Consider the following 22,420-nt stretch of genomic DNA (forward strand, 5'->3'; position numbering starts at 1 on the left):
ACAATCGAAAGTTTCGTGCTGCAACATTCGTTCGAAATAAAAATGATCCGGTTAGCATGGTATTTTTTGGTATTTTAGCTATAGTTCGTCGATTTATCGCCGTACCTCTGCCCCGATCTCGGCCAGAAGCGGACTGGGCCAGTTGGCTGATAGTGCTCTTTCGACTGCCCCGCTGTCGCCCTTGCCCCTCCTCCGCCGAGGTCAAGTAATCTCGAGTGATAAGAGGCAGTGAGCTCTCGTCTCTGCTCCTCCATTCCACAAGAGACTATCCACAAGAGACTATCCACAAGAGACTAGTGCAATTGCAGCAATGGCCGAAACGGAAGTGCTGGTATTCGGCTCGGCCATCATTGACTTTATAAGGTAGGTGGGCAGAGAAGGCTCTATCCAAAGGAGAATCTGACGACAACACCTTTTCCAGCTATACGACCCGTCTGCCGAAAGCCGGAGAAACGCTCCATGGGCATCGCTTCCAGACTGGCTACGGCGGCAAGGGCGCCAATCAGTGTGTGGCTGCCGCGCGCCAAGGATCCCGCACAGCTCTGGTGGCCAAACTGGGCGCAGACACCTTCGGAAGCGACTATCTGCGGCATCTGCGCGAGGAGCACGTCAATGTCAACCACGTCGAGCAGCTGGCGGAGCAGACGACTGGCGTGGCCCAGATAGCCGTGTCAGATGGCGGCGAGAACAACATCATCATTGTGGTGGGCGCCAACAATCAGCTGAGCTCGTGTGACGTTTCCTCGGCGGAGGCGCTCTTCCAGGAAGCCAAAGTTCTGGTGTGCCAGCTGGAGACGCCGGTTGAGGCCACCCTGACCGCTCTGAGAACCTTCCGGGGCGTGTCCATTGTCAACGCGGCTCCGGCCATGACCGACACACCCCCCGAACTGCTCCAGTTGGCCAGCATCTTCTGTGTGAACGAAAGCGAGGCGGCTTTGATGACTCAGATGCCCGACATTTGCAACGTAGAGTAAGTGCGATGCGTAAACCAGTGGTACTGCCAACTAAATCGGGTCCCACTCTTGCCAGGCAAGCCGAAGATGCGGTTGGAAAGCTGATAGCGGCAGGTGCCAACACGGTGATCATAACTCTGGGCAAACTAGGAGCTGTATTCGGCTCCGCCGACTCCAAGGGCGTGTGCCAGCATGTGGCTGCGCCAAGTGTGGCGCCCGAAAAAGTGGTGGACACGACGGGGGCTGGCGACGCCTTCATTGGGGCCTTGGCCCACCACTTGGCCCGTCATCCAAAAGGGAAACTGGAGGAGCACATAGCTGCCGCCTGTGCCGTGGCCTCGCAATCCGTCCAGCTACCTGGGACGCAGTCGAGCTTCCCACGCGCTTAGAGGGAAATCCCCGAGAGAATGTGTCGCAACAATAAATCTCTATCCTGACGTACAATGATCTATTTAATGGTAATCGTAAGTATAAAAAGATTATGGTCCACATGGGTGTGCTTCGGCTGGCAATTCAGCGTCCAGCATCCAGTGGGTTGCGGACTACAGATGGAGGCGTGGCAGCTTCACTTCTTTCCCGACTTCTTGATGCCGCCGCCGACGAGGGGACCCTTCTTGGAGGCGTTTGCCTTTGCCGCCTCCAGAGCCTTCTGCTGCTCCTTCTGCTTTTGCTTGAAGGCCATGTCGTCCTCGTCCAGGTCCTTGGAGTCCTTCTTCGGCGCCTTCAGAGGCTTCTTCTTACCGCCCTCGCGTCCAGACATACTTGCTCGTTAATGCTGCGTGGGAGGAAAAATCTATGAAAATCGGGTTGGATTCCACAACAAAAAGTCACGAACCTTTTTCACACGTTTTTCCGATCTCCGCTGCACAATAACCATGAGAACAATCGATAGCTTCGCGCTTTCGATTAGCTGTGTGTGTTATCGGAACTGGAAAGTGCGCCAAATATTCCTATTAATTGATGAAATTATAAAAAAAAATAGTATAAGACATTATAAGACTTTGTTGTTTCTACAAATCGTTTCTCGAAGCGATCTTAAAGTCATGCTCAACAGGAATGTGTACCAGCCAAAATAAAAAAATTTGGATTTTGTCGATGGAATTTTAATGACTTTTCGTACAAAAAAAAACATTGAGACATAGAAAGAAGTTGAAGAATATTAGGCCACTAACTATTCAACTTATTCAAAAGGAAGAGGAATTTACCATCGATTACTTGAGCGACCTTTGTAAAAGCGATGTATCGATGAAAAATCGATTTTCCCAGCTCGTCGATAAAGTTGTTGTTTGTTCTAGGTTTACTTTTAATTTCAAATTCAACTAATTTCCGGGATTAAGAGTGTAAATCCTGTCAGAAAAAGCATGCTAAGGCCCCAGTCATCAGTGCCTGCGCCTCAGCCGCCTGGCAAGCGAAAGAAACCCGCGGAACTGGAACTGACCTGCGGATGGCGCGGCTGCCAGGAGATTTGCACTGGCGAGTGGAGCCTGAACGGGCATATTGGGGATCATCTGGAGCACTATGCGAGGGCCCAGGACGATCGGGGGGCGCATGCGGAGCACATGGAGCATCAGTGCACATGGAACTCCTGCGATTTCCGGACCGCAAACCGGGTGGAGTTCGAACGGCATTCGTACTACCACGGCTACTACTTGAACCTGCTCCTGCAGGGGAAGCTGGAGTGCGATCTGCATCCGGAAATCCCCGCCTGCACCGCGCCGGCCCGCCTCATGGAGAAGCTGCCCGCTCTGGGCCAGAACTTCCGATGTGGTTGGACCGACTGTGAGAGGGAGTTCATTTCGATCGTGGAGTTCCAGGACCACATCGTTAAGCACGCCCTGTTCGAGTACGACATACAGAAGACGCCCGAGGACGAGCGGCCCAAGACGATGTGCAACTGGGCCATGTGCCACAAGCACATGGGCAACAAGTACCGCCTCATCGAACACATCAGTACCCACTCCAACAAGAAGCAGGTGGCCTGCTTTCACTGCGGCGAACTGTTCCGCACCAAGACCACGCTCTTTGACCACCTTAGACGCCAGCCGGAAAACAACAGTGAGTGCGAGATATGCTCTTTGAAAACACTCAAAAAACTCTTTCTGCCATATCTATAGCCATACGTTATTCCCGCACTTATTTAACTTAGCTTACTTAACTACTTGTCCACCCTCTAATCTGTTGCAGCGAACAGCTTCCAGTGCGCCCAATGCTTCAAGTTCTTTGCCACCAAGAAGCTGCTGAAGAGCCACGTGGTGCGACACGTTAACTGCTACAAGTGCACCATGTGCGACATGACATGCAGCTCGGCCAGCTCGCTGACCACCCACATACGGTACCGCCACCTCAAGGACAAACCGCTGAAGTGTAGTGAGTGCGACACACGCTGCGTTCGGGAGTCAGATCTGGCCAAGCACGTCCAGATTGTGCACTCGAAGACGGTGCACCAGTGCGAGCATCCCGACTGCCATTATTCTGTGCGCACCTACACGCAGATGCGACGGGTAAGCCACCATTCCTTTCTGCCATTCGCTCGGCCGCAAGTGAACCTCCTGTTTCTCTTACAGCACTTCCTGGAGGTGCACGGCAACAATCCCATCCTGTACGCCTGCCACTGCTGCGAGCGCTTCTTCAAGAGCGGCAAGTCGCTCTCCGCTCACCTCATGAAGAAGCACGGCTTCCGCCTGCCTTCGGGCCACAAGAGATTCACCTACCGGGTGGACGAGAACGGGTTCTACCGCCTTGAGACGACGCGCATCGAGAGCTTGGAGGTGACCCAACAAATACTGTCGCCGCAGGTGAACGTCTCGCTGGCGGAACCGGACACCGGATCCTGCTACGAGATCGTGGATCCCACAAACACCGAGTTCGAGCGCATCATCGTCTCGAATGATCCAAACGAGGCGCAGCTGATGGGTGAAGTGGTAATCTCCCTGCCCAGCCTAGCGGAGGAGCTGTGAGGAATAGAGCCGACCGGCAGCCAACACTTTGATCTCGTGTGCCCTTTACATTACATTAAGCGTTTAGCCCTACGTATAACCTAGTGCGATTGGATTAGGTAGCACCCGGGGACGCAACGCCCTGCCCACTGCACAAACAAAACTGATCGTAGTGTGTAAGGAAATCAAGGAGTCAGCCACTCTGGGAATCGGATAAAAAAAGACTAGCAGCTTAAGGGTATAATTCTGCAGTACTTATAGGATAAGGCCATTTCTCATTGCTTGTATTGCTTCCTTTGAATCTTTGTGAACTTATTTGTATTTTAATTGTGCCTCACATTTTGAATTTCACTAATTAGTATATCAATGTTCAATATCAGTTTTTATTTACGTTTCGCACGTTTGTATTCGGTTCCTACTTTAATAGCGTGTAAATTGAAAAACTGCCTTCACTTGTTCGCGGGCCATATATTTTAATTCGCCTCCATTTAACATTCAATCGAATCCTTCAACCTAGTTTTTGTAGGTTCGCACCGAAAAGTGCATTGATTATATTAAATTATCATATCCACAATCAGTTTTTACCTTAAGTCGTACGTGCGTGCCTGCTTCTCTTCGCGCTGAATTTCTATAAGTAGCTAATAAGTGACTTGACTTTATTTCTGAAGTTGTGTAGCGAAAAAGTAGAGAAAAGCGAAATATACAGATGATATATACAAACTTAAACGATGATGCGATCTAGATCAGTATTGAATGTGCTTTATTTACACGAAAGTATTTCTAGCTTCGGTAAAAAATGGTTGCTACGCTTGAATCTTTGAAATTTGGGGACCTTGGATAACTATCACTTTAATCGCTGCCGTAAAGCCACACTTCGGTTTTTCAGGGAAGTGTTGCTTTGAGGGGCGGCTATCATCAAACTGAGCTTAAATGGATGTGTAATCCTCCTCTTGGGAAGATGTATGTAGGTGACGGCCTATCACATCCCGACTCTTCACGCATTTTTGCGGCCATTTGTGAGGTTAGCTTCCTCTGCACTCGAAAAAAATTAATACACTTTTGGTGATTGGGTTTTAACGATTTTTAGTTGTTTAATTCTCAAGTAACGTCATCGGAAAGATATAAGAACATAACACGGCGCTCCAGGTTGTTTTCCGATGCCGAGATGCCGAATCAGATTCCGTCCGTTTACTTGGCGTGGGTCTGGGCCTTCCTCAGCTGGGTGAGGATGTTGGACAGCTCCTCGCGCTTCCTCTTGGCACGGATGTGGGTGCCCAGGCGGCGCTTGAGGAACTTCAGGGCCCTCTTATCCTTGGACACCTTCAGCAACTCCATGGTGCGCTTCTCGTAGGGAGCGTGGCCAACGACCTCGCGGACCAAGTCGCGCATGAACTTGGTGTGGCGGGTTTGGATCTGCAAGGCATTTTGAGTAGAGTCGCGTAAACAAAGCCTAAACGGGCGTGCAAACTTACGTTCTTCAAGCGCGATCCGCGCAGACCCTTGACCTTCTTGTCGCCGGTGTACTTTACATTCCTGATCTTCGAGGTCTTGTGGCCCTTGTTCAGGCCAATTGCCAGCTCGTAGCGCACTGCCATTTTAACTGAGGATGCAAACGAGAGACTATTAGTCGGCTTCACCTAGCACAAATCAATGCAATCAATAAAATATCTATTGTTAAGTCAACAAATTCAATGATTGTCCGCGAAGGACAGTGTTAAACAAATACACAGCGATAATAAAAAAAAAAAAAAAATTGCACAACTTCACGATTTCCAAAGACGCGTGCTCGCGGAAATTGCCAGGCAGCTCTTTCCCACTTGTGCGTGTGTCTGAAATTGCCATGCTCTGCGCCACGAGGTCCCTGCCCCTGGCGAATTCTGGCGAGGAATGCCCAGGGCACGCGTCCCAACTGCACTGCGAGTCGGGTGGCGACCTTGTTCACTGGTCTTTCGAAAGGCACGCACACATGAAACACAAACTCGCACACAGGCATCAATCTTTGCTGGAAAGGCGACTGCCGCGAGCACGCGGGCGCAAAATAAAAAGATGAACACTCAAAATAAATAATAAAAAAAAAACAGCAAATGCGGTGCGGACCAAGCGCACTGGGATCGAAAGCGCTTTAGCGCTTGATTTAACACACTTCGCAAGCGATTGCACTAGAATTTAGACTTATTTTCGCGGAATAACACTCTACCTCAGACGCTGTTAATAGAAAGAAAGAGCGAAAAAAGTTGGACAGGAAACAGTATGGCAGCTGGAGATGGGCGATAGTCGTGCCTTGATATCGATAGGCGGGCGGGCGTTGCCAGACTGTCCAATTTGCCAATCGAATCCACTTTGCGCGTGCGGAAAATGTAAAATTTCAACATTTTAGCATTTAGTGGTAAACTAGCAAGAAGCTGACACTGGCAAGCTAATATTATGTGCACATATGTGCAAAATATTATGGCTAAACTTGAAAATAGAGACTGACCCCTTGAACAACTTATATCAATAAACAATTAAACATTTCCAAATGCAATTTCAAATGTTCAGAGGAAAGTTTTCGATAGGCGAAATACCGCCTTCCGATTTCAAATAACAATATGCTCTGATAGCACCCTCCGGCTGTCGATAACTCAACTTTGCGCACGTGCATATAAAATAGAAATAGGACGTTCTTTCTGAAATAATTTAAAGGTAAATTAAGTGATCCCCAAAAACAGAACAGAAATGAAAAGCAAGGTGGATAAACCCATAACCACTGGTGCACCAAGTGCAACCAAGACAAAGGCCAAGGAGGACCGCAAGCGGGCAAAAACTCAGAAATCCGACGCGGACACGCAGATACCGGCCAAGATTTTGAAGAAGTCCAAGAAGGTGAAGCCGGCGGAGACCGAGGAAAAGGAAAATATCGCGAGCAACGGCAACCTGAAGGTGTCGCAGATCAACAAGGCCGTTTTTGTGGTCTTCAAAAAGATGCAGGGCAGTCAACTGACCAAGAAGATGATCAATTCGCTCATAACACTGCTGCGCGATGACACAAATGCTGAGCAGGTGGGTGCCTACCAGCTGTCTAAGTAGTTCCGCTAACCAATTGTTACAATTCTTCTTCCTCAGCGCGCTGCGACCACCGGCTACGTGCTCAAGCGCCTGATCCGCTCCACAGGAGCAGATGACATGAAGACGGTGAGCCTGGCCGCCAGTTACATACACTGCATCCTAACCGCCGTGCCCGCCATCGACGCTTTTGAGGTTCTGGAGACTCTGAAGCGAGACCTGGCCGTTGGCAGCCAGCAGAGGGGCAAGGAGGACTCACTAGCGGCCGTCGGTCAAGTGGTTACAGCCTTCGGCATTTTGCAGAGCCCGCAGTTCGCCAAGGCCGAGCCCAAGCTGGTTACGGCAGTCTTCCAGATTCTGGCAGCCCAGCTAAAGGGCAGGGAGTACTTGGTGTCTCTGTGTGGTGATATCCTGGCGGTCTCCTTTAAACAGGTTAGTCCTTAAGTTATTCCGAAGGGGATTGACTACAGTTTCTTATGATTTTACGTAGCTACCCGCTGCGATCTTCGAGGAGTACGTGTGGCCACTTCTGCAACCCGAGCTAAACAAGCCGTTGAGTGGCTTGAAAGTAAACACTTGCGATGTCTTGCTCGCCGTGCATCTGACCTATTCGTCCGTACTGGGACGAGAGAACATTCTAGCCAGCTTGTGGCCCAAGAAACCAGTGTACTCACAGCTTTTCGATTTGTATTTCTCCGGCTCCACCATTCACAGCGATGACGTATACGCCAGATTGGCTAGTTTTCTTATGAATGGCGGAAAGGAAATGCTCGCCGCCTGGCAGCAGTATATTGATTCCAAGCAGCCACTCAAATTGAATGCAGCCAAGGCGTGTGCCATCCAAGTACTGAGCAACGTGCTCCGCAACTTTAAGCCAAGGGAAGAACAACTTATCCTGGATATCTTTACACCGACCTGTGTACAGTTCCTGCTGCAGGAATGTTCATCTGTGAAATGGGACAAAGGTGAGGGCAAGAAACCGTCGCAAAAGAAGCTGAAGGAGATTTGCTTCAAGTTCGAGGGATCCTTGGTTTCGTGTTACGAAAAGCAGTTCCAAAACGATGATAACAAACTTCAGCTGCTGCTCAAACTGCTGGAGCACACACTGCAGCTGGACTCGATGATATCCTTGCCGCGTTTCTGCCAGAAACTGATAAATCAACTTAGCGTCGAGAGCCTTTACAAGCTGTACGACTACTACAACAACAAGCTGTACTCATTGGAGGACGAGGACAGAGTCAGCCGAGTGCATTGCCTTAACCAGATGCAATTGATACTGAACCACTCAAAGCTGAGCCAGGCAACACAATGGCGACAGAAGCAGTTGAACTACTTGCTGCTCGCTGGCCTTTTCCACTTAGATGCCAGTAGGAAGCCGTGTGAAGCTGCCCAAGCCAGCGCTTTTAGTCGCCAGTGCGCGGCGCGTTGTGAGGAGATATTCCTGGGCTCCCTGCTGCACAAGTGCTCGGGTCTGCCAGGACTTTGCCACTTGCTGCAGAAGACATTGAGTTACCTTAACAAAAAGTTGGGGGAACCGGATGCAGAGAGCAAATTGCGTTCGCCGAGAGACGAATCACTGCAAAAGGCATGGAAGCAGGTCGAGAAACTGCTGGCGCGGCCCAGCAAGGAAACGGATGTCGTTGGCCAAACATTCGAGGCTCTAATCCTGTTTGTTTCTTTGGCTTTGTGCACAAAGATTCCCCCATCCGTCACCGTGTTGGAGGATCTGATTATCTGCCGTAAGAATGCACTGCAAAAGAGCAAGGATCAAGTAAGTGGAGAACCTTCAATGTCTACCTAAATCTAAAATAACTGGTTTGCTCTAGGTTAACGAAGAGCTCAAATGGCAGGACGTGCTCACAGATGCCCTACTCCAGTTACTTTTGCAAACAGGTCACTACTGGCGGGAGTTTGTTCAACTGGTGGCCACCGCTTTGATTCCGCACCTTGAGCACGGTAACCTAGAACAGGTCCTCGAAGTGTTCAACATGAACAAAAATCCCTTGAGCAAGAAGGACGATGGCGAGGAGGAGAGCGAAGACGAAGTCGACGAGGAAGAATCGTTGAAGGATTCGAGCGATGATTCAGACGATGAAGATGAAGATGAAGAGGAGGACGAAGACGAGGACGATGAAGAGTCCCATTTGGCCCAAATTCGAGAGAGCGTTCGCCAGGCTTTGGTCAACGATGGCGACGCTGATGACGATGGCGCCAGCAGCGTGGATTGGAACGATGTGGACGAGGAGCAGGGCAAACGCTTGAATGCTGCTTTGGAGCAGTCTTTTCAAATGTTCCGACCCAAGTCGCGCAAAGCCCAGGAGAAGGAGCGTCCCACCAAATCGGAACGCATTGATAACACCAACCTGCTGCACTTCCGCATTCGTGCCTTGGATTTGTTGGAGCTCTTCATAAACAAGAAACCAACTCAATCGGTAATCCTGGACGTGCTGCATTGCGTCTTCCAGGTGTACCGCCATTGCGCCACAGACAGCAAACTACAATCCTTGCGAGAAGCCAGTTTGAAGTTGCTCAAAAAGATACTTGCCAGGAATATCGAACTCAAGGAAAATCAGAGCACCGCACCCATTCTGGAAGCTATTGAGCAGCTGATGTCGTCTGGCGAGGAGCATTCAGAAGAGGACCAAGAGAACGGCAAGCAGCCCGCCAGCCGACAGGCCAAAGGAGACATCATTATTTGGCGGGACAAGTGCTTCGCCTACCTGGTCAGCCAGGCATCAGCAGATGGCAAGCCCAAGGAAAGTGCTGTCTGGCCCCTTCTAGTCGAATTTCTGGAGCTGTGGGTAGCCAAGCGACGTAGTCGCCTCTCTCTGGCCAGTTTCGAAGCCCTCTTTCAGTCTGGTCAATGGCAGGGCGTTGCTCCACTGGCTGTTGTCCTGGCCTCCCACTTGGACGTACAGAAAACGCGCAGTTTTCGGCGGGCACAGATACTGAAGCTGCTCAGCGAGCAAGGTCGCCGGCTCGAAGCCGCTTTCAAGGACAACTGCTCGTCTTCCAACAAATTTGAGAAGAAGATAGCCAGATACGTAAATCAGCTAGAAACGGAGACTAGTAGTCCCAAGGAACTCAATCTGCTGCTTAAGATCCTCGCCCAAGGAGGCGAGAAGCGTCAGAAACTGCGTGAACAGATTCAGCTCGTCGCCAAAAACCTTCAACCCAACAAGAAGGCGGCGAAGCAGAAGCAGGCAGCCGCCAAACCTATGGTCGTGGATGATGAAGAGTCCACATAAAATAAAAGGAGGAAACACCCCAATAAGAAACCTTACAATAAGATGTATAAATATCTTGCATAATATAGGATACTATTAATTTTTTTGTTCTTTTTAAAATGTCTGACGAAAAGTACTAAATTAGTATTGAAGTCAATGAATAAATAGCAAAAGCCAGTACAGTAAACTAAACTAAAAAATTATAAAGCAATTCGAGTGGCCGTTCAACTGCGCACACGTTAAAAACTAGAATCACTGGCGAGGTGGGAAGTACACGTGCTGGCGAAATGTGCTTTTAACATTCGGCACCATGGACTCGTCGTTACTGCCTCGCTTTTTAGACACCTCGTTGGTGACAATCGTCAGGATATCGGCTATGTGTTCACTGAAGTCACAAAGAACAACTTATGCATTAATTCGGGGCTAGCTTGCTTTGACAGCTTTATACCTGGAGGAATGGGAATCGATGGCATCGCACAGGCTCCCGATGAACCAGCTGCCTTTTTGGGTGTGGCGCAGAGCAGCATATCCATTCACCGTGGACATGGCCCGCAGCATGTTGATGTGCTGGCCCGGCGACCGGGTGGTCACGTCTAGATTAAACTGAAAGAGGATAACGAAAATGTATAAGCTTTTTATGCGACGACTTCATCCCCTTGGTGTACTTACGGGCTCATTTTGCTCCTTTTTCTGGGCAGGCTTCTCCTGGCAGGCTTGTATGATTAGCAACTTGGGTTTGTTGGACAGGGTCCCGTAGCTGCAGAGCATGTTCTCGATATCCGAGATCTTCAGGGCGATGCTGTTCGCTCCGTAGACGGCCTCCTCGAAGCCGTGGCTCAGGATGAAGACCACTAGGGAATCGCGCAGGAGCGATCTCTCGCACGCACTGCGAATGCGCTCTATGATGCCCAGGTGATCCACGTTGTCGTACGCCTCCACATTGTACCCCATCGAGGAAAACACCTTGATTAGTCGTTCCTTATCCACATCCGTGCCATCGCGTCTATGCAGTGGGTCGGGCGACAGAAGTTTCTGTGGAGAGGGCAATGGTGTACTTTTTTTTGTTACTCAATATTGCAGAGATGCAACCTTAATATCCTTGTTAACATTCCGGTGAAACTCCTGCTGGTTGATAATCAAGGCGATTCCTGCGTTCTCCCGGGTCAACTTAAGAGCACCTATTCGTTTTATAGCAGGAGCCTTCGACTGCTGGTTGTCCGATTCGATCTCTTGCTTGATTGCCATCGCAGCAGTGCCAGCCGCATCTGGCTCCGGAGCGTTACTAATGATGGTGTCTGTAAGCAACTTGGCTTGCGCATGCAGATCGTTGAACTTTAAATGCTCGACCAGCAGGTCAACATTGCTGCCTGCGGCATTTATGTCCCCCAACTTTATGCTTCTTTTGGTCAGCCAATCCAGCAAAAAGATCTCCAGGTACGCGGGATCGTAGAAGCGAAGTGGGTCTCCTGCCTGCTGGCTCGCCACCTTTTCGCCAACATCTAGGAACAAGCGACCACTCTGCGCCAACGACAACTCCTCACACATCCTGTAGAGACTCTTCAACAGAGGATGAACATGCAGCGTGATCCCAGCGATATGCGGTAAGTAGTGCATTCGAAGCTCCTGCCAGCAGAAACCCAGTCTGCGGAGCACCTTGCGGGCCCCAATGATGCACAGGGCCTCCACGAGATGTCTTCTCCAAGTTTCTGGCCGGGACTTGGCGAACTTTATGAGTAGATCACTTTGCGATAAGTCTGATCGTGCCATGACCAATAGTTTCTGCAGAATGTAGGTGGCATCCGAGTGGTCGTCGCCATAAAGCAGAAAGCAAAGGCCGACCTAAAAGAAAACGAAGGTTCTACTGTTTAAATAACACTTTGCGCTAACCGATAGGTCGTATTCAAAAAGTCCACGCAGGGATGTGCCATACCTTTTGGGCGAAGTTCATGTCACGTTCCGCGTAGATCAGATCGTTCTGATCGATGGTGTCCAGATGAATCAACAGGTTCGAACCGGCCATGGCGATCGGGAATGTTTCACTTTATTGAATGGCTGATAACTTGCATCCGCTGACATCAGATAGCCGTGGCCTGGAGAGCTTCAACCGCTCGATATCGATAAATTTATATGTTTTCTGCAATAGCGAAAGATCGGAGTGCTACCTTTTAATTATGCTTAAGAAACAGATTATGTAGTATTTTTATATGGAAGTTTAACAACCGCACAAACGGTTAATATTTAAGAATGTCGCAGTCAGCGAGCCTTTAGCTTTAAAAGAAAGCTTGCGTTCACGGTTTTTAAGGAAATACCAAATATACTAGGTAAAAACATCGATTAACTGATATCATCCAACACGACGATATGTTCTCTCCGAAAGATATCGATGTACTGGTATTTTTATGTTTTCACACCTCTAGTTCGTTTAAGTCGATCTGTTGAACTGTTAACAACACAACTCCTGAATATTATGTTTTGGACGAAAAGTTTTATTAATTTAATGTTTTTGTATATTGTATTCTGTCCATGAGCGTAACAGAGACAGACAGAGAGAAAGGGACAGATACTGAGATACGGGGCCCTCAGGCAGAGAAAGGGCGAAAGCAAGCTACAAGCGGGTGCGAGCGAGAGCGCGCGCTTGCCTCACGCATATATATATAAATCTGTACATACATATAGTATCAGAAAAAAGACTAAAGCCGCTATTCGAATAACGAAAACTGGCGAAAACTTCGACGATTTGTCTCGTACCTATCTATGTACCTCACAACCACTTCGTCATCAAATACGTATAAGTCAGATGTATGTCAAACATATATATACATATGCATGTATATACACATCTATGTAAGGCCACTGCTATATCCCATACATGTATGCCTCTATATATATATGTATATACTTATCCACCTACTGTACCACTTCCACATTATGTAAGCAGCGACGCAAACAAAACACTAATGCAGGAAATCCGAAAAGCAAAATGCGAAATGCAAAACAACGAACCAACAAAATCCCATCTATAAACCGAAAAACGAACAGCAATGTTATAACAAATACCGAAAAGTTGTAAATGTTCCACAAAAAAAAGCATAAAGCAGTCGTAAAATCACGCTAAGAGAGTAAGATCGAACAAATGAAATGTTTGTATGGCATAAGTAGTTCCCAGATTATTGTATGTACCTCAATGCATATGCATGTGTGCGTATGCATGTATGTATGTATGTTTCTGGGGGCCATGTCTTCCCACGCCCACGTACGCGGGTGCTAGAAAGGGACAGATGGTGCCAATTTTTAAAATTGCATACACTTGATTTTGGAACGCCAGCCAAACAAAAAGATAAATTGCGTGCTTTTCTTTTGCTGCTTGTATGTACGTACATATGTACATATGCTAGTGCAAACTGCGCAGCAGGGCAGCCACACGCATGCACGCCTTCCATTTACAGAGCATTCAAACAAATTCGCACCGAAAACAAAACAAAAACTTTCACCTCAAGTGTAACAATTATATTCGAATTCGCTTTGAAGTCGCTGTAAAATATATGTATGTATAAACGACAAAAACATTTTGCCTCGCAGTACACACACACACACGCGCACTCGCACTGCACGCCTCGGCTGTGTGTGTGTGTGCCCTGCTTAGATCATGGGTGTGCGAGCGAGTCGACATGCATGGCAATCGCGTGTAAGAACTAAACACGCGCTCTATATGCACGTGTGTGAGTGTCCTTAGACACATTGGATTTTGTGATTTTCATCAATCGCAATGACTACGTGCATCAGCTACATCCAAATGTATACACGCATCCGCGCCATATGTACATTGCTACGAGCATTTACATTCATATGTACATATGCGCGTGTGGCCTATAACGGTTCACTTCGCTTACGCACAATAATAGAGGCAAACGACTACGACTTTCCCATTGTTCCCAGGCTCAATGGAAAGCCACATCGTTGCTTTCGACTTTCGCTTTTCGGATTCTGGAATTTGTTTCGCTGTCCAAAACTACGTATAACTGAATCTTTGTTTGTCAAATATGATTTAAGAAAATTGTAAAAAGTGAATTTTCGCTTCTCGTTCTCTACACACAACAAATGTGCTGGAGCAACTTTGTTGATCACTTTTATTTTATAGTGCTAGCATGCCAGGACCCATACCCTTTAAGTCGTCAAACTGATTTGCTTATTATTTTGTTGCTGCACTTTGGAACTAGCCATTGCCAGGCTAAGCCTGAGCGATCCGATCCCACTTTAACCAATCAACAAAGAGCAATCCCAACCATTGTCAGCGAAAAGTGTTCATTAACTTTCAAAATCACGGAAATCCGAGTAGTCCTTTGTTATACCAGCCATTTTATATTGTATTTACCTCAAAAGCATTCATGTAGCATTTTATATAGCAACGCTTGATTTTAGTGTAAACCAATTCCTTTCATTCTGTTCAAAATTTTGATCAATGGGGCGATTCAAATAATCCCCGAATGAGTTTGGAAAAAAAGAATAAGGGGCATCAAACTACATTCGTAATTCGTTGTTATTTACTGAGAAGCGAAGTATGGTCTAATTTTCACCTCTTTAGTGTTGCTGGCGGTTGCTTCATTTTAAGATACCATTTTATATTGTAATTGGACGTTGAAGGCAGATTACAAGACGTCCTTATATATGATTAGATAGGGATTTTACCTTAAAACAGATTTATGCATCCATATATGGTATTCAAAATCCGATCCCTTAACAGCTTTTCCAGCTTGTGAGTGCAGCAACAAAGAGGAAGGCCACTTTTTTTAAGGGGACCAACTATTCCAATCTCATCCTGTAAGAGATTAGCTGCCAAATTGATAATGTCAGTCGCTATAGCGGATGAACCCTTAATTGACTTGGAAGAGGATTTAGAGGATGGCGAGATCGACGACGATGAGGAAGACGAGCAGCAATCTTCAAAAATCCAAGCCCAAAAGAAGACTTCCGTAGGGGACGACGATGTGCAGTTTGTGGGTGTCGAGGCTAAGAACCAAAATGCCGTAGACGAAGATGTCGTCTACGTGGGACCATCGACAGATGCCGGTGGCCCCCAAAACAGCAACAGCAGCAAGTCAAAGAAGCCTCGCCCATTGGAAGGTGAAAGCTCATTCAGTTGTTTCGTTGATGCTTCTTGTTTAATACGGACGTATTCCCTAGATGACCATGCTAGCAGCATTGAGTTGGCCATTGCCAATGCCCTCAAGAAGAAGGGCATAGAGCCCCCAATGCCCCGCATGCGTTCGTCTAACCAGGATACGAGCGATCAGTCTTTGGAGGGATGCGGGGAGGGACTGGCTACCGCCAATCCCCTTCTGCAGTCAACTCGCAGCAGCAGACGAAGGAAACGCAAGAAAGAACGTGAGCGCGAGCAGAAGAAAGACAAGGAGCACCAGGTGAGACCATCACATTATGTCCAAATGCTGACAAATGCGGTATACCCTTCTGCTCCAGGAGCAAGGTTTATATAGTTGTAGCTATTCTTGGATTGGCACTTACGAAATGATTTTTACAATATTAACGTTTGTAAATAGAACATGGTTCTTCGGTGCTACATGGAAGCGGCTAACCCAGCCAGCGTGACCAAGTTCCACGACCAATTGTTTTCTGTTCCGACCCAACTCCCTGACCCTCCTGCACTTAATTCATCATTAGCGATCGGGATTAGTATTACATGGCTCGTTCAGCTTGTTTCAACTCATTGGGTCGGTGGACAAGGCAGGGCCAAGTATAGGGATCTTAGAAAAGGAGCAGCAAACTAAAGCTGACATGACATTACAGTACAGCATTCCTTATATCAGTACGGCGAACGCAGCAAATATCCATGTCGAATGTAACACGTCTGCTGTTCATATAGGGGATACCGAGACTTTGCAGGGGTTTCTTGCCAGGATGTCCATCACAGGAATTCTAGAATTATATTTTGTTGTTTAAATATGTACGTCGTTTTGTTATCCCCGCAGAAAGTTTCATTGAGGGATTTTAGTAATAGTTAAAAAGGTTATATGAGCACAAAAATGTTTTCTTATTGAAAATCCTATTGACTTTATCTTAATCCTTTCCAGAACCGTTCCCGACGTGACGAGAACGACGTGTCTGTAGTGCCGGGCGGCGTTGAGGACATGGACGAATATGAGATGATGAACGTACGTGGCGGCAGCCCGCCATCAGGAGCAGCGGCACCACCACTGTCCAGCTGCGGTCAGCGGTTTGGTGGTGCCGATTGGGACATGGACGACGGGTCAGCCGCAACCGGAGCAGCTGGTCTTGGAACGGGCGGCGGAGGGGGTTACAACTCACACAGCAGCTATGATTCATACTCCGATGAGGAGCCAAATGGGCCCGGGCTAATGAATCAACGCCGCCGGACTCGAGGAGATAAGGAAAGGGAGCACCAGCGTGGCGTGAATAATCGCAAGCGCAGGGATCGCGATCGCCTTGACGGCGGCTTAGCTGGAAGCGGCTCCAAGCGAAATCGCCGCGATTCTGGCGAAGGAGGCGGCGGTGGACAGGAAAAGATGGGCGGCAGCAATCGCGTTGAGCCCCGCAAGCTGGAGCTGTGCAAGTTCTATCTAATGGACTGCTGTGCCAAGCGGGACAAGTGCTCCTACATGCACAAGGAGTTCCCCTGCAAGTACTACTACTTGGGGATGGATTGCTATGCTGGCGACGACTGCCTCTTCTACCACGGCGAACCGCTGTCCGAGCAGCTCCGCAACGTTCTGCTGAAACACATGGAGACGGCTCCGAAGGAGATCCTTGGTGATTTCAAGCGAATATCCAGAGACAATGCCCTGGTGCAGATGACACGGCGGCACGAACAGCTGTGCGAGCAATTGAATCGGGAGAACACGTGGAATTCGATTGGCTGCGGCTTAATAAGCAGGCGGCAGGACCAGCAAATGCAGCAACAGCAGCAACAGCTTCACTATCAACAGCAACAGCAGCAGCAGGAGCAACAGCAGGCGGCTGCGGATGGCGGCGGCTGCATTCCCTCTCTTTTGGACATGGTCATCAATCCACCACTTTCAGAAAATAAGCGCAAGTCCCGCTGGACCGAAAAGATGGGGGCCAAGGCAACAGCTGGAGCAGCAGCTTCTTTAGAAAGGGATAGCACATCGCCGGACGACAAGCCACTACCACCACACTTGGACTTAGCTAATCTCAGTCACGTCTTAAGTGCTGAAAACATGGCCAAGCTGAATAAGTTGGGCATTACGAATCTGGAGCAGATGCTTCAAGTGCCGTTTGGCCAGTTGACCGAGGCTGGCCTAACTCTGGTCGAGATCGGTGAGATTCAGCGCAAGGCCGAGGACGCCAAGCTGCAAACCCAAGCCGAAGTGGAAAACAGGTGAGCTAATCACTGCAAAACTGAATACAATTTACTTATTAGAATATATATGTTCACTAGCACTTCTCCTACAAAGCGGGAAACGGAGGCCAACAATAGTAACTCGAACAGCAACGGACTTATCATGGTGGACTACACGCAGTACCTCAAGGATGCACATGTCAACTTTTCGGGTAGCGATCCGCGTGAGTAGATGGCACCTTTTGAATTTAATCTATTTGCTTTCATTCTGGTCACGGCGTTATGAATAATTTGATTAACTTGCGAATTTCATTCCAGTGGACGACGATCGGGATGACGACGAACAACTGATCATAGACGATGGCAACGATTCCACCGCCGAAGAGGAGCAGCAACCTAAGCCAGCCAAGGCACCGCCAGCCGCCACCCATGAATCAGGCACAGAGGAGGCACCCTTGCCTTCTGTTTTCGACTTGCCGAGTTTCATGAACAACATGCTGGGTCAGGGATCCTCAGCAAGGCTGTTGCTGCCCGCCAGTGCCACGTCGCCCAATCAGGAGAATGCGCATTTGCCTGGAGGAGATCAATCGACACATAAATCAGCGCCCATCGGCGGAGGCACCCCAACCAACGTGCTCGGCCGGATTCTGTTCGGCGACAAACAATCTGACCCGGAGGCTAGAGCAGCTTTCTATCGCGACATCATACGAAATCCCTTCAAGGCTCACAGTGGCGATGGCGACGTGGACTCCAGCAATGAGAACTCCAATTCCAATTCACATTCGCTGACGCCAACTCCCACGCCAGAACCGGGATCCCAATCCCCCAAGCCGGAGGACCACGATCAGGAGATGCCAGAACTGCCTGTCATTACACCAGCGTTGCCGCCGACAACTCCTTCGCTCTATGTACGTCGTTCCATGTATGACTTCGATCCCGTCAAAGAGCAAGAGCACGGGCGACAGGAGCTCCTTACGGAGGAGAAGGAACGTGATACGGACATGCGACTGCCGTTCGTGCCTATGAAACACTATATGCCTGCCACCGAGATCGACGCGGCGATCTTCTCGCACACTCCGATCCGCTGGCAGCTGCAGGAAGTAATCATAGAGGATAGCAGTTATACACAGATTAGGGCCAGTGCTCTACACAAGGAGCAGCGGGATCTACGCGATCCCCGAATGCGTCGGATTCTCGGCCTTCCGGAAACGCCTGATAACAGTGCACCCTTGGGCTCCGTGCCCATTATGGCCCCAAGCTCCTTTTCGGGCGACAACAGTGCGCGTTGCGCCACGACCATCGCTTCCCCGGATTGGGAGACTCCGGTTCGTGATTCCACCCCCAGTTCACCGCCCCCGTCCTTGGTTACCCTACCGTCGATGAGTGTGCCACCGCCGTCGATGAGGGTACCGCCTCCGAACATACAGGTAGAAAAGCCAGCTGTGCGGACAGATCCACGTCGCGATCCCAGGAGAGCCGTTCTGCAGGCTCAAACTAAAGCTGCTAATACGGCAAACACCACAGCACCCAATGCCTCTGGTGGCAACAAGCAAATCTCCGAAATCCGAAGCCTGCTGCAGGTTTCCAGCTGGTACAACAACCTCGGCACCAACAATAAGATTATGGTGAACCAACAGCTCGCCCTGGTCTTTACCGAGCTCAAGAAGTTCCATCAGCTGCCAAATGATGCTCCGAAAATTTTCGATGTCAGCTTTATAGTTAACAACACAACGTTGCAGCAGATCTTCGCCAAGCTTTTTATCTTTGTAGATGACAATGGCGAGGTGGTGCAGATTCCCGAGGAGCCCAACGGTAATGGTGCTGCTCTTGGTGGCGGCGGAGATTCTGGAGGCGGAGGAGGAGGAGTAGGAGGAGGAGGAGTAGTGCTTCCCAATCTATCGCAACCCCCACCAAATCTGAGCCAAATGTTAAGGCTACCGCCACCGAACATACGAATGCTTCGCATGTCGGGAATGATGATGCAAATGGGCAACGTGGGACCCCCTTTTAATCAGCCACCGCCACGAGGAGGACTGATGGGAATGCCTCCGAATGGCAATGGATTAAACCAGGGCGTTGGCAATATGGGAGGACTTGGCCAGTTGGGGATAAACCAAGGAGGAGGACCTGTGCCCAATGGCAATCCCTTCAACCCATTTGGTGGGAACAATGGGGGAGGAGCTGGCGTCATGAACAACATGAATTCAATGGGCAACATGGGCATGGGCTTCAATAGCTTCAACAATAATGGCGGCAGAGGAGGGCACTTTCCGGGCGGAGGATCAGGCGGAAACGGCAACGGAAACAATCGCAACCAGCGAGGCGGCAACCACCGGAACCGCAACATTTAAAGGCCAATGCGTTGCGAAAAGGAACGCAAAAGGAGCTCCTTTGCCCCAATGATCTTAAAGCGATGCTATGCCCCATGACCCTTCCCCCCAACCATACCATACGTCGTGGAAAACTTGTGGTTTTCCGCGGACCTTCCCCGAAAATCCAGGCATGACTCCTTGTAAATGTATTTTATTCCCGAATACCCATTATTGTCACTATTTTTTTCGCTAGGTGTAAGGATCTTATTAGCTATACGAATAGTAAAGAGTAAATAACAAAACAATCCGGAGTAAGAACGGAAAGTGAAGCAGAACCGGTGTACGCAGCCCTTTTTAACAAACTTTTTTAAATTATGTAGGATAATCTGTTCAATAGCCCGAGTACTACATTGATTAACTAGACGTACGAACTCAAAATAAATGACAACTTTTAAGTAATGTGCCATGCGTAGGTTGCTGGGCCGCCCCGGATGAGCAGAAGGAAATGAATAGATTTTGAAAGTGTGCGAGACTCTACACCTAAAATCTTTTGAAATCTTTTGCGTATTTTAATCAATGCTAAATTCTGAATTCAACCATTTTTAATTTAGTTCCTACTAGGTTTATTTATACGTTTACGTTTAATTTATGACTCCTGCGGATTTGAACTTCAACTCGCAGTATAGCGCAATTCTACCTGATACACTTGCCATCGAATCTAATGTAATAATAATATAAACGGTATCTATATTCAATTTCCCGCTAGTGGCGTTTTGTTAAATTTCCCTATAAACTTCGTTGGTGAAAGAGCGTTGACAACGTTTTTGAATCCTAAAAAAAACCAGGGCTGCATTGGTCAGAGCACAGTTGGCCACTTGGCAGCCTCGCCGATCCGGTCTGGCAACACTGGTGTAACAAAAACATACTACACACACTACGTTGTTTTACATAGGAGCACAAGCACATTTAATGTTTTGAAAATCACTACAACCTGAATAAGGGCTAACCGATCGTTTCATGGATTAGCCATGTCAACCGACGCTGACCTAAGCAAGTGCGTCAGTCCCACGTACCAGGTGTCAATCGCGGACGACGGCCTCCAAGCAGAAGCCGCCGGAGAGCTGGCGGTGGCCTCCATTGTCGCAGCTTCCTCCTACTCCTGCGAGCCACAGAAGGACTCCACCGACATGGACGTGGACATGGAGATAGACAACGATCTTACCACTAGCGAACGGATGCCAACGGTGGACGAGCTGGAGCAGCCGATTGATTCCAAAACGAAACCGGGGAAAAAGGATGTAAAGGAGGAGGAGGAGCAGGAGGACGCGCAGGACCAGAAGCCATTGGAAGACAGTTTCCTGCAACCGCCCAGCACTCCGACAGCCATCAAAATCGAGGAGGAGGACAAGCCAGTGAAGCCGCCGTCGCAGCCACAGGCTCAGACTCAGGAGGAAGTCGCGCCCAGTTCACCGGAGACAGCTACGAATACCAGCCAGAGAACTGCGGGCAAGATCACCCGTAGCAGTCTAAATGGCACAGCCAACCAGGCGCCCACACGCTCCCCAACGATAATAAAGCGTCTGCGGAAGAGCACGCGCTTCAAGGCCAAGCAAACGGGCAAGGGCGCTCCCGGAAGCGGCAGTAGCCAGTCAAATGGCCACAATAGCGGGGCGAATGGTTCCACCGGCAGCTCAGTGCACCTCGCGGGCGCTGGCGCCCATCCTAGTAATACCAACAAGCATGGGAAGTCCGGTCCAGCGGGCACAGGCGGGACCACTGGAGCCCGTAATCGCCGCGCTCTTTTCAAGAAACCAGCACAGAAGACTCCCAAGGTGCAGGCGAGCACCAGGTTCGTGAGGAGCCTTTTCCATAAGGGCAGCTATATACAAATAGGGGATATCGTCAGCATTGTGGACAGCGATCAGAATCTGTACTACGCCCAGATACGCGGTCTGCTTGTAGACGCCTATTGCGAGAAGTCCGCCTTCCTCACCTGGCTTATTCCCACGCAGGACAGTCCGGATCCCCAGGAGGGCTTCGATCCCCCTACCTACCTGATCGGTATGCACGTCCTGTCTTCCTGCCTGCTACCCAAAGTTATTTAAATTGTATTTTTGCTTAAATCCGGTGCCTGCAGGACCCGATGAGGAGCTGTCCCGGAAGCTCTGCTACCTGGAGTTCGTGATGCATGCTCCCAGCAACTACTACTTCGACCGAAGCACCCCGTTTCCCCTGCCGGACGTGGATGAGTACACTGCCCAGAGATCGGGCGGCTACATCTGGACGCGGCTGCCGATAGTCAAGCGGGAAAAGGGCAATGGCCACAAAGCGGGCGGCGCCTCCTAGCAGAAGAGGTGGCTCAAGTGCAGGAAGGCCGGAGCCCTGAATTTGAACAATCTAATTTATTGCAACTTTTACTCTTCGTAAACGGGCTAATTGCCGAACAGAACATAATTCAAAAAGTACTTGGTGTACTGTAGTACCAACAATTAATGAATAAAATACAATTTTGTAATTATGGATAAAGTTGATAGTTTTTACTTTTAGAGTAAAACGTTTAAAAGTATGTATGTATGTAGTCTTGATCAGGATCAATATCGGAGTCGAACTGTCCATG

The 22,420-nt window shown here is 49.0% G+C and overlaps 8 protein-coding genes across 11 annotated transcripts; 5 read left to right on the forward strand and 3 right to left on the reverse strand.

The window, feature by feature from the left end:
• The first annotated feature begins 87 nt into the window (after window positions 1–87).
• Window positions 88–1,390, forward strand: LOC6724790 (ribokinase). The gene is made up of 3 exons (XM_002105796.4): window positions 88–363; window positions 422–970; window positions 1,030–1,390. The coding sequence occupies exons 1-3, from the start codon at window positions 311–313 to the stop codon at window positions 1,340–1,342; spliced, it is 915 nt and encodes a 304-aa protein (XP_002105832.2). The 5' UTR covers window positions 88–310; the 3' UTR covers window positions 1,343–1,390.
• LOC27206374 (translation machinery-associated protein 7 homolog) lies at window positions 1,383–1,921 on the reverse strand. The gene is made up of 2 exons (XM_016173177.3): window positions 1,789–1,921; window positions 1,383–1,728 (listed from the first exon to the last, which is right to left on the reverse strand). Exon 2 carries the CDS (start codon window positions 1,711–1,713, stop codon window positions 1,519–1,521), a length of 195 nt encoding a protein of 64 aa, XP_016037566.1. The 5' UTR covers window positions 1,714–1,728; window positions 1,789–1,921; the 3' UTR covers window positions 1,383–1,518.
• Window positions 1,922–2,181: 260 nt separating this feature from the next.
• LOC6724792 (histone H4 transcription factor) lies at window positions 2,182–4,615 on the forward strand. The gene is made up of 3 exons (XM_016173267.3): window positions 2,182–3,008; window positions 3,138–3,454; window positions 3,518–4,615. Exons 1-3 carry the CDS (start codon window positions 2,315–2,317, stop codon window positions 3,908–3,910), a joined length of 1,404 nt encoding a protein of 467 aa, XP_016037567.1. The 5' UTR covers window positions 2,182–2,314; the 3' UTR covers window positions 3,911–4,615.
• A 340-nt stretch (window positions 4,616–4,955) lies between these two features.
• On the reverse strand, window positions 4,956–6,230 carry LOC6724793 (60S ribosomal protein L36). Its single transcript, XM_016173176.3, has 3 exons — window positions 6,087–6,230; window positions 5,362–5,489; window positions 4,956–5,302 (listed from the first exon to the last, which is right to left on the reverse strand). The coding sequence occupies exons 2-3, from the start codon at window positions 5,482–5,484 to the stop codon at window positions 5,078–5,080; spliced, it is 348 nt and encodes a 115-aa protein (XP_016037571.1). The 5' UTR covers window positions 5,485–5,489; window positions 6,087–6,230; the 3' UTR covers window positions 4,956–5,077.
• Window positions 6,231–6,462: 232 nt separating this feature from the next.
• Window positions 6,463–10,345, forward strand: LOC6724794 (myb-binding protein 1A). The gene is made up of 4 exons (XM_016173268.3): window positions 6,463–6,928; window positions 6,992–7,363; window positions 7,422–8,702; window positions 8,758–10,345. The coding sequence occupies exons 1-4, from the start codon at window positions 6,605–6,607 to the stop codon at window positions 10,177–10,179; spliced, it is 3,399 nt and encodes a 1,132-aa protein (XP_016037572.1). The 5' UTR covers window positions 6,463–6,604; the 3' UTR covers window positions 10,180–10,345.
• Window positions 10,231–12,444, reverse strand: LOC6724795 (caspase-8). Of its 2 annotated transcripts, none has more exons than XM_016173171.3 (5): window positions 12,089–12,444; window positions 11,248–11,997; window positions 10,828–11,190; window positions 10,607–10,761; window positions 10,231–10,543 (listed from the first exon to the last, which is right to left on the reverse strand). In XM_016173171.3, exons 1-5 carry the CDS (start codon window positions 12,176–12,178, stop codon window positions 10,411–10,413), a joined length of 1,491 nt encoding a protein of 496 aa, XP_016037573.1. In that variant the 5' UTR covers window positions 12,179–12,444; the 3' UTR covers window positions 10,231–10,410. The 2 variants fall into 2 exon arrangements, with proteins under 2 accessions (XP_016037573.1, XP_016037574.1); XM_016173172.3 differs by having other exon boundaries at window positions 11,248–12,016; window positions 12,089–12,430.
• Window positions 12,445–12,551: 107 nt separating this feature from the next.
• LOC27207378 (protein suppressor of sable) lies at window positions 12,552–20,262 on the forward strand. 3 transcript variants are annotated; one of them, XM_016183071.2, is made up of 6 exons: window positions 12,552–13,002; window positions 14,900–15,279; window positions 15,340–15,575; window positions 16,245–17,530; window positions 17,591–17,715; window positions 17,810–20,262. In XM_016183071.2, exons 2-6 carry the CDS (start codon window positions 15,003–15,005, stop codon window positions 19,840–19,842), a joined length of 3,957 nt encoding a protein of 1,318 aa, XP_016037576.1. In that variant the 5' UTR covers window positions 12,552–13,002; window positions 14,900–15,002; the 3' UTR covers window positions 19,843–20,262. The 3 variants fall into 3 exon arrangements, with proteins under 3 accessions (XP_016037576.1, XP_016037575.1, XP_039153038.1); XM_016183070.2 differs by having other exon boundaries at window positions 12,552–12,957; XM_039297104.2 differs by lacking the exon at window positions 12,552–13,002 and adding an exon at window positions 13,557–13,702.
• A 411-nt stretch (window positions 20,263–20,673) lies between these two features.
• Window positions 20,674–22,329, forward strand: LOC6724796 (GATA zinc finger domain-containing protein 1). Its single transcript, XM_002105801.4, has 2 exons — window positions 20,674–21,864; window positions 21,941–22,329. The coding sequence occupies exons 1-2, from the start codon at window positions 20,832–20,834 to the stop codon at window positions 22,147–22,149; spliced, it is 1,242 nt and encodes a 413-aa protein (XP_002105837.1). The 5' UTR covers window positions 20,674–20,831; the 3' UTR covers window positions 22,150–22,329.
• The last annotated feature ends 91 nt before the right edge of the window (window positions 22,330–22,420 follow it).

This window comes from Drosophila simulans, chromosome X (assembly GCF_016746395.2).
Source record: "Drosophila simulans strain w501 chromosome X, Prin_Dsim_3.1, whole genome shotgun sequence".
Classification (NCBI taxonomy): domain Eukaryota; kingdom Metazoa; phylum Arthropoda; class Insecta; order Diptera; family Drosophilidae; genus Drosophila; species Drosophila simulans.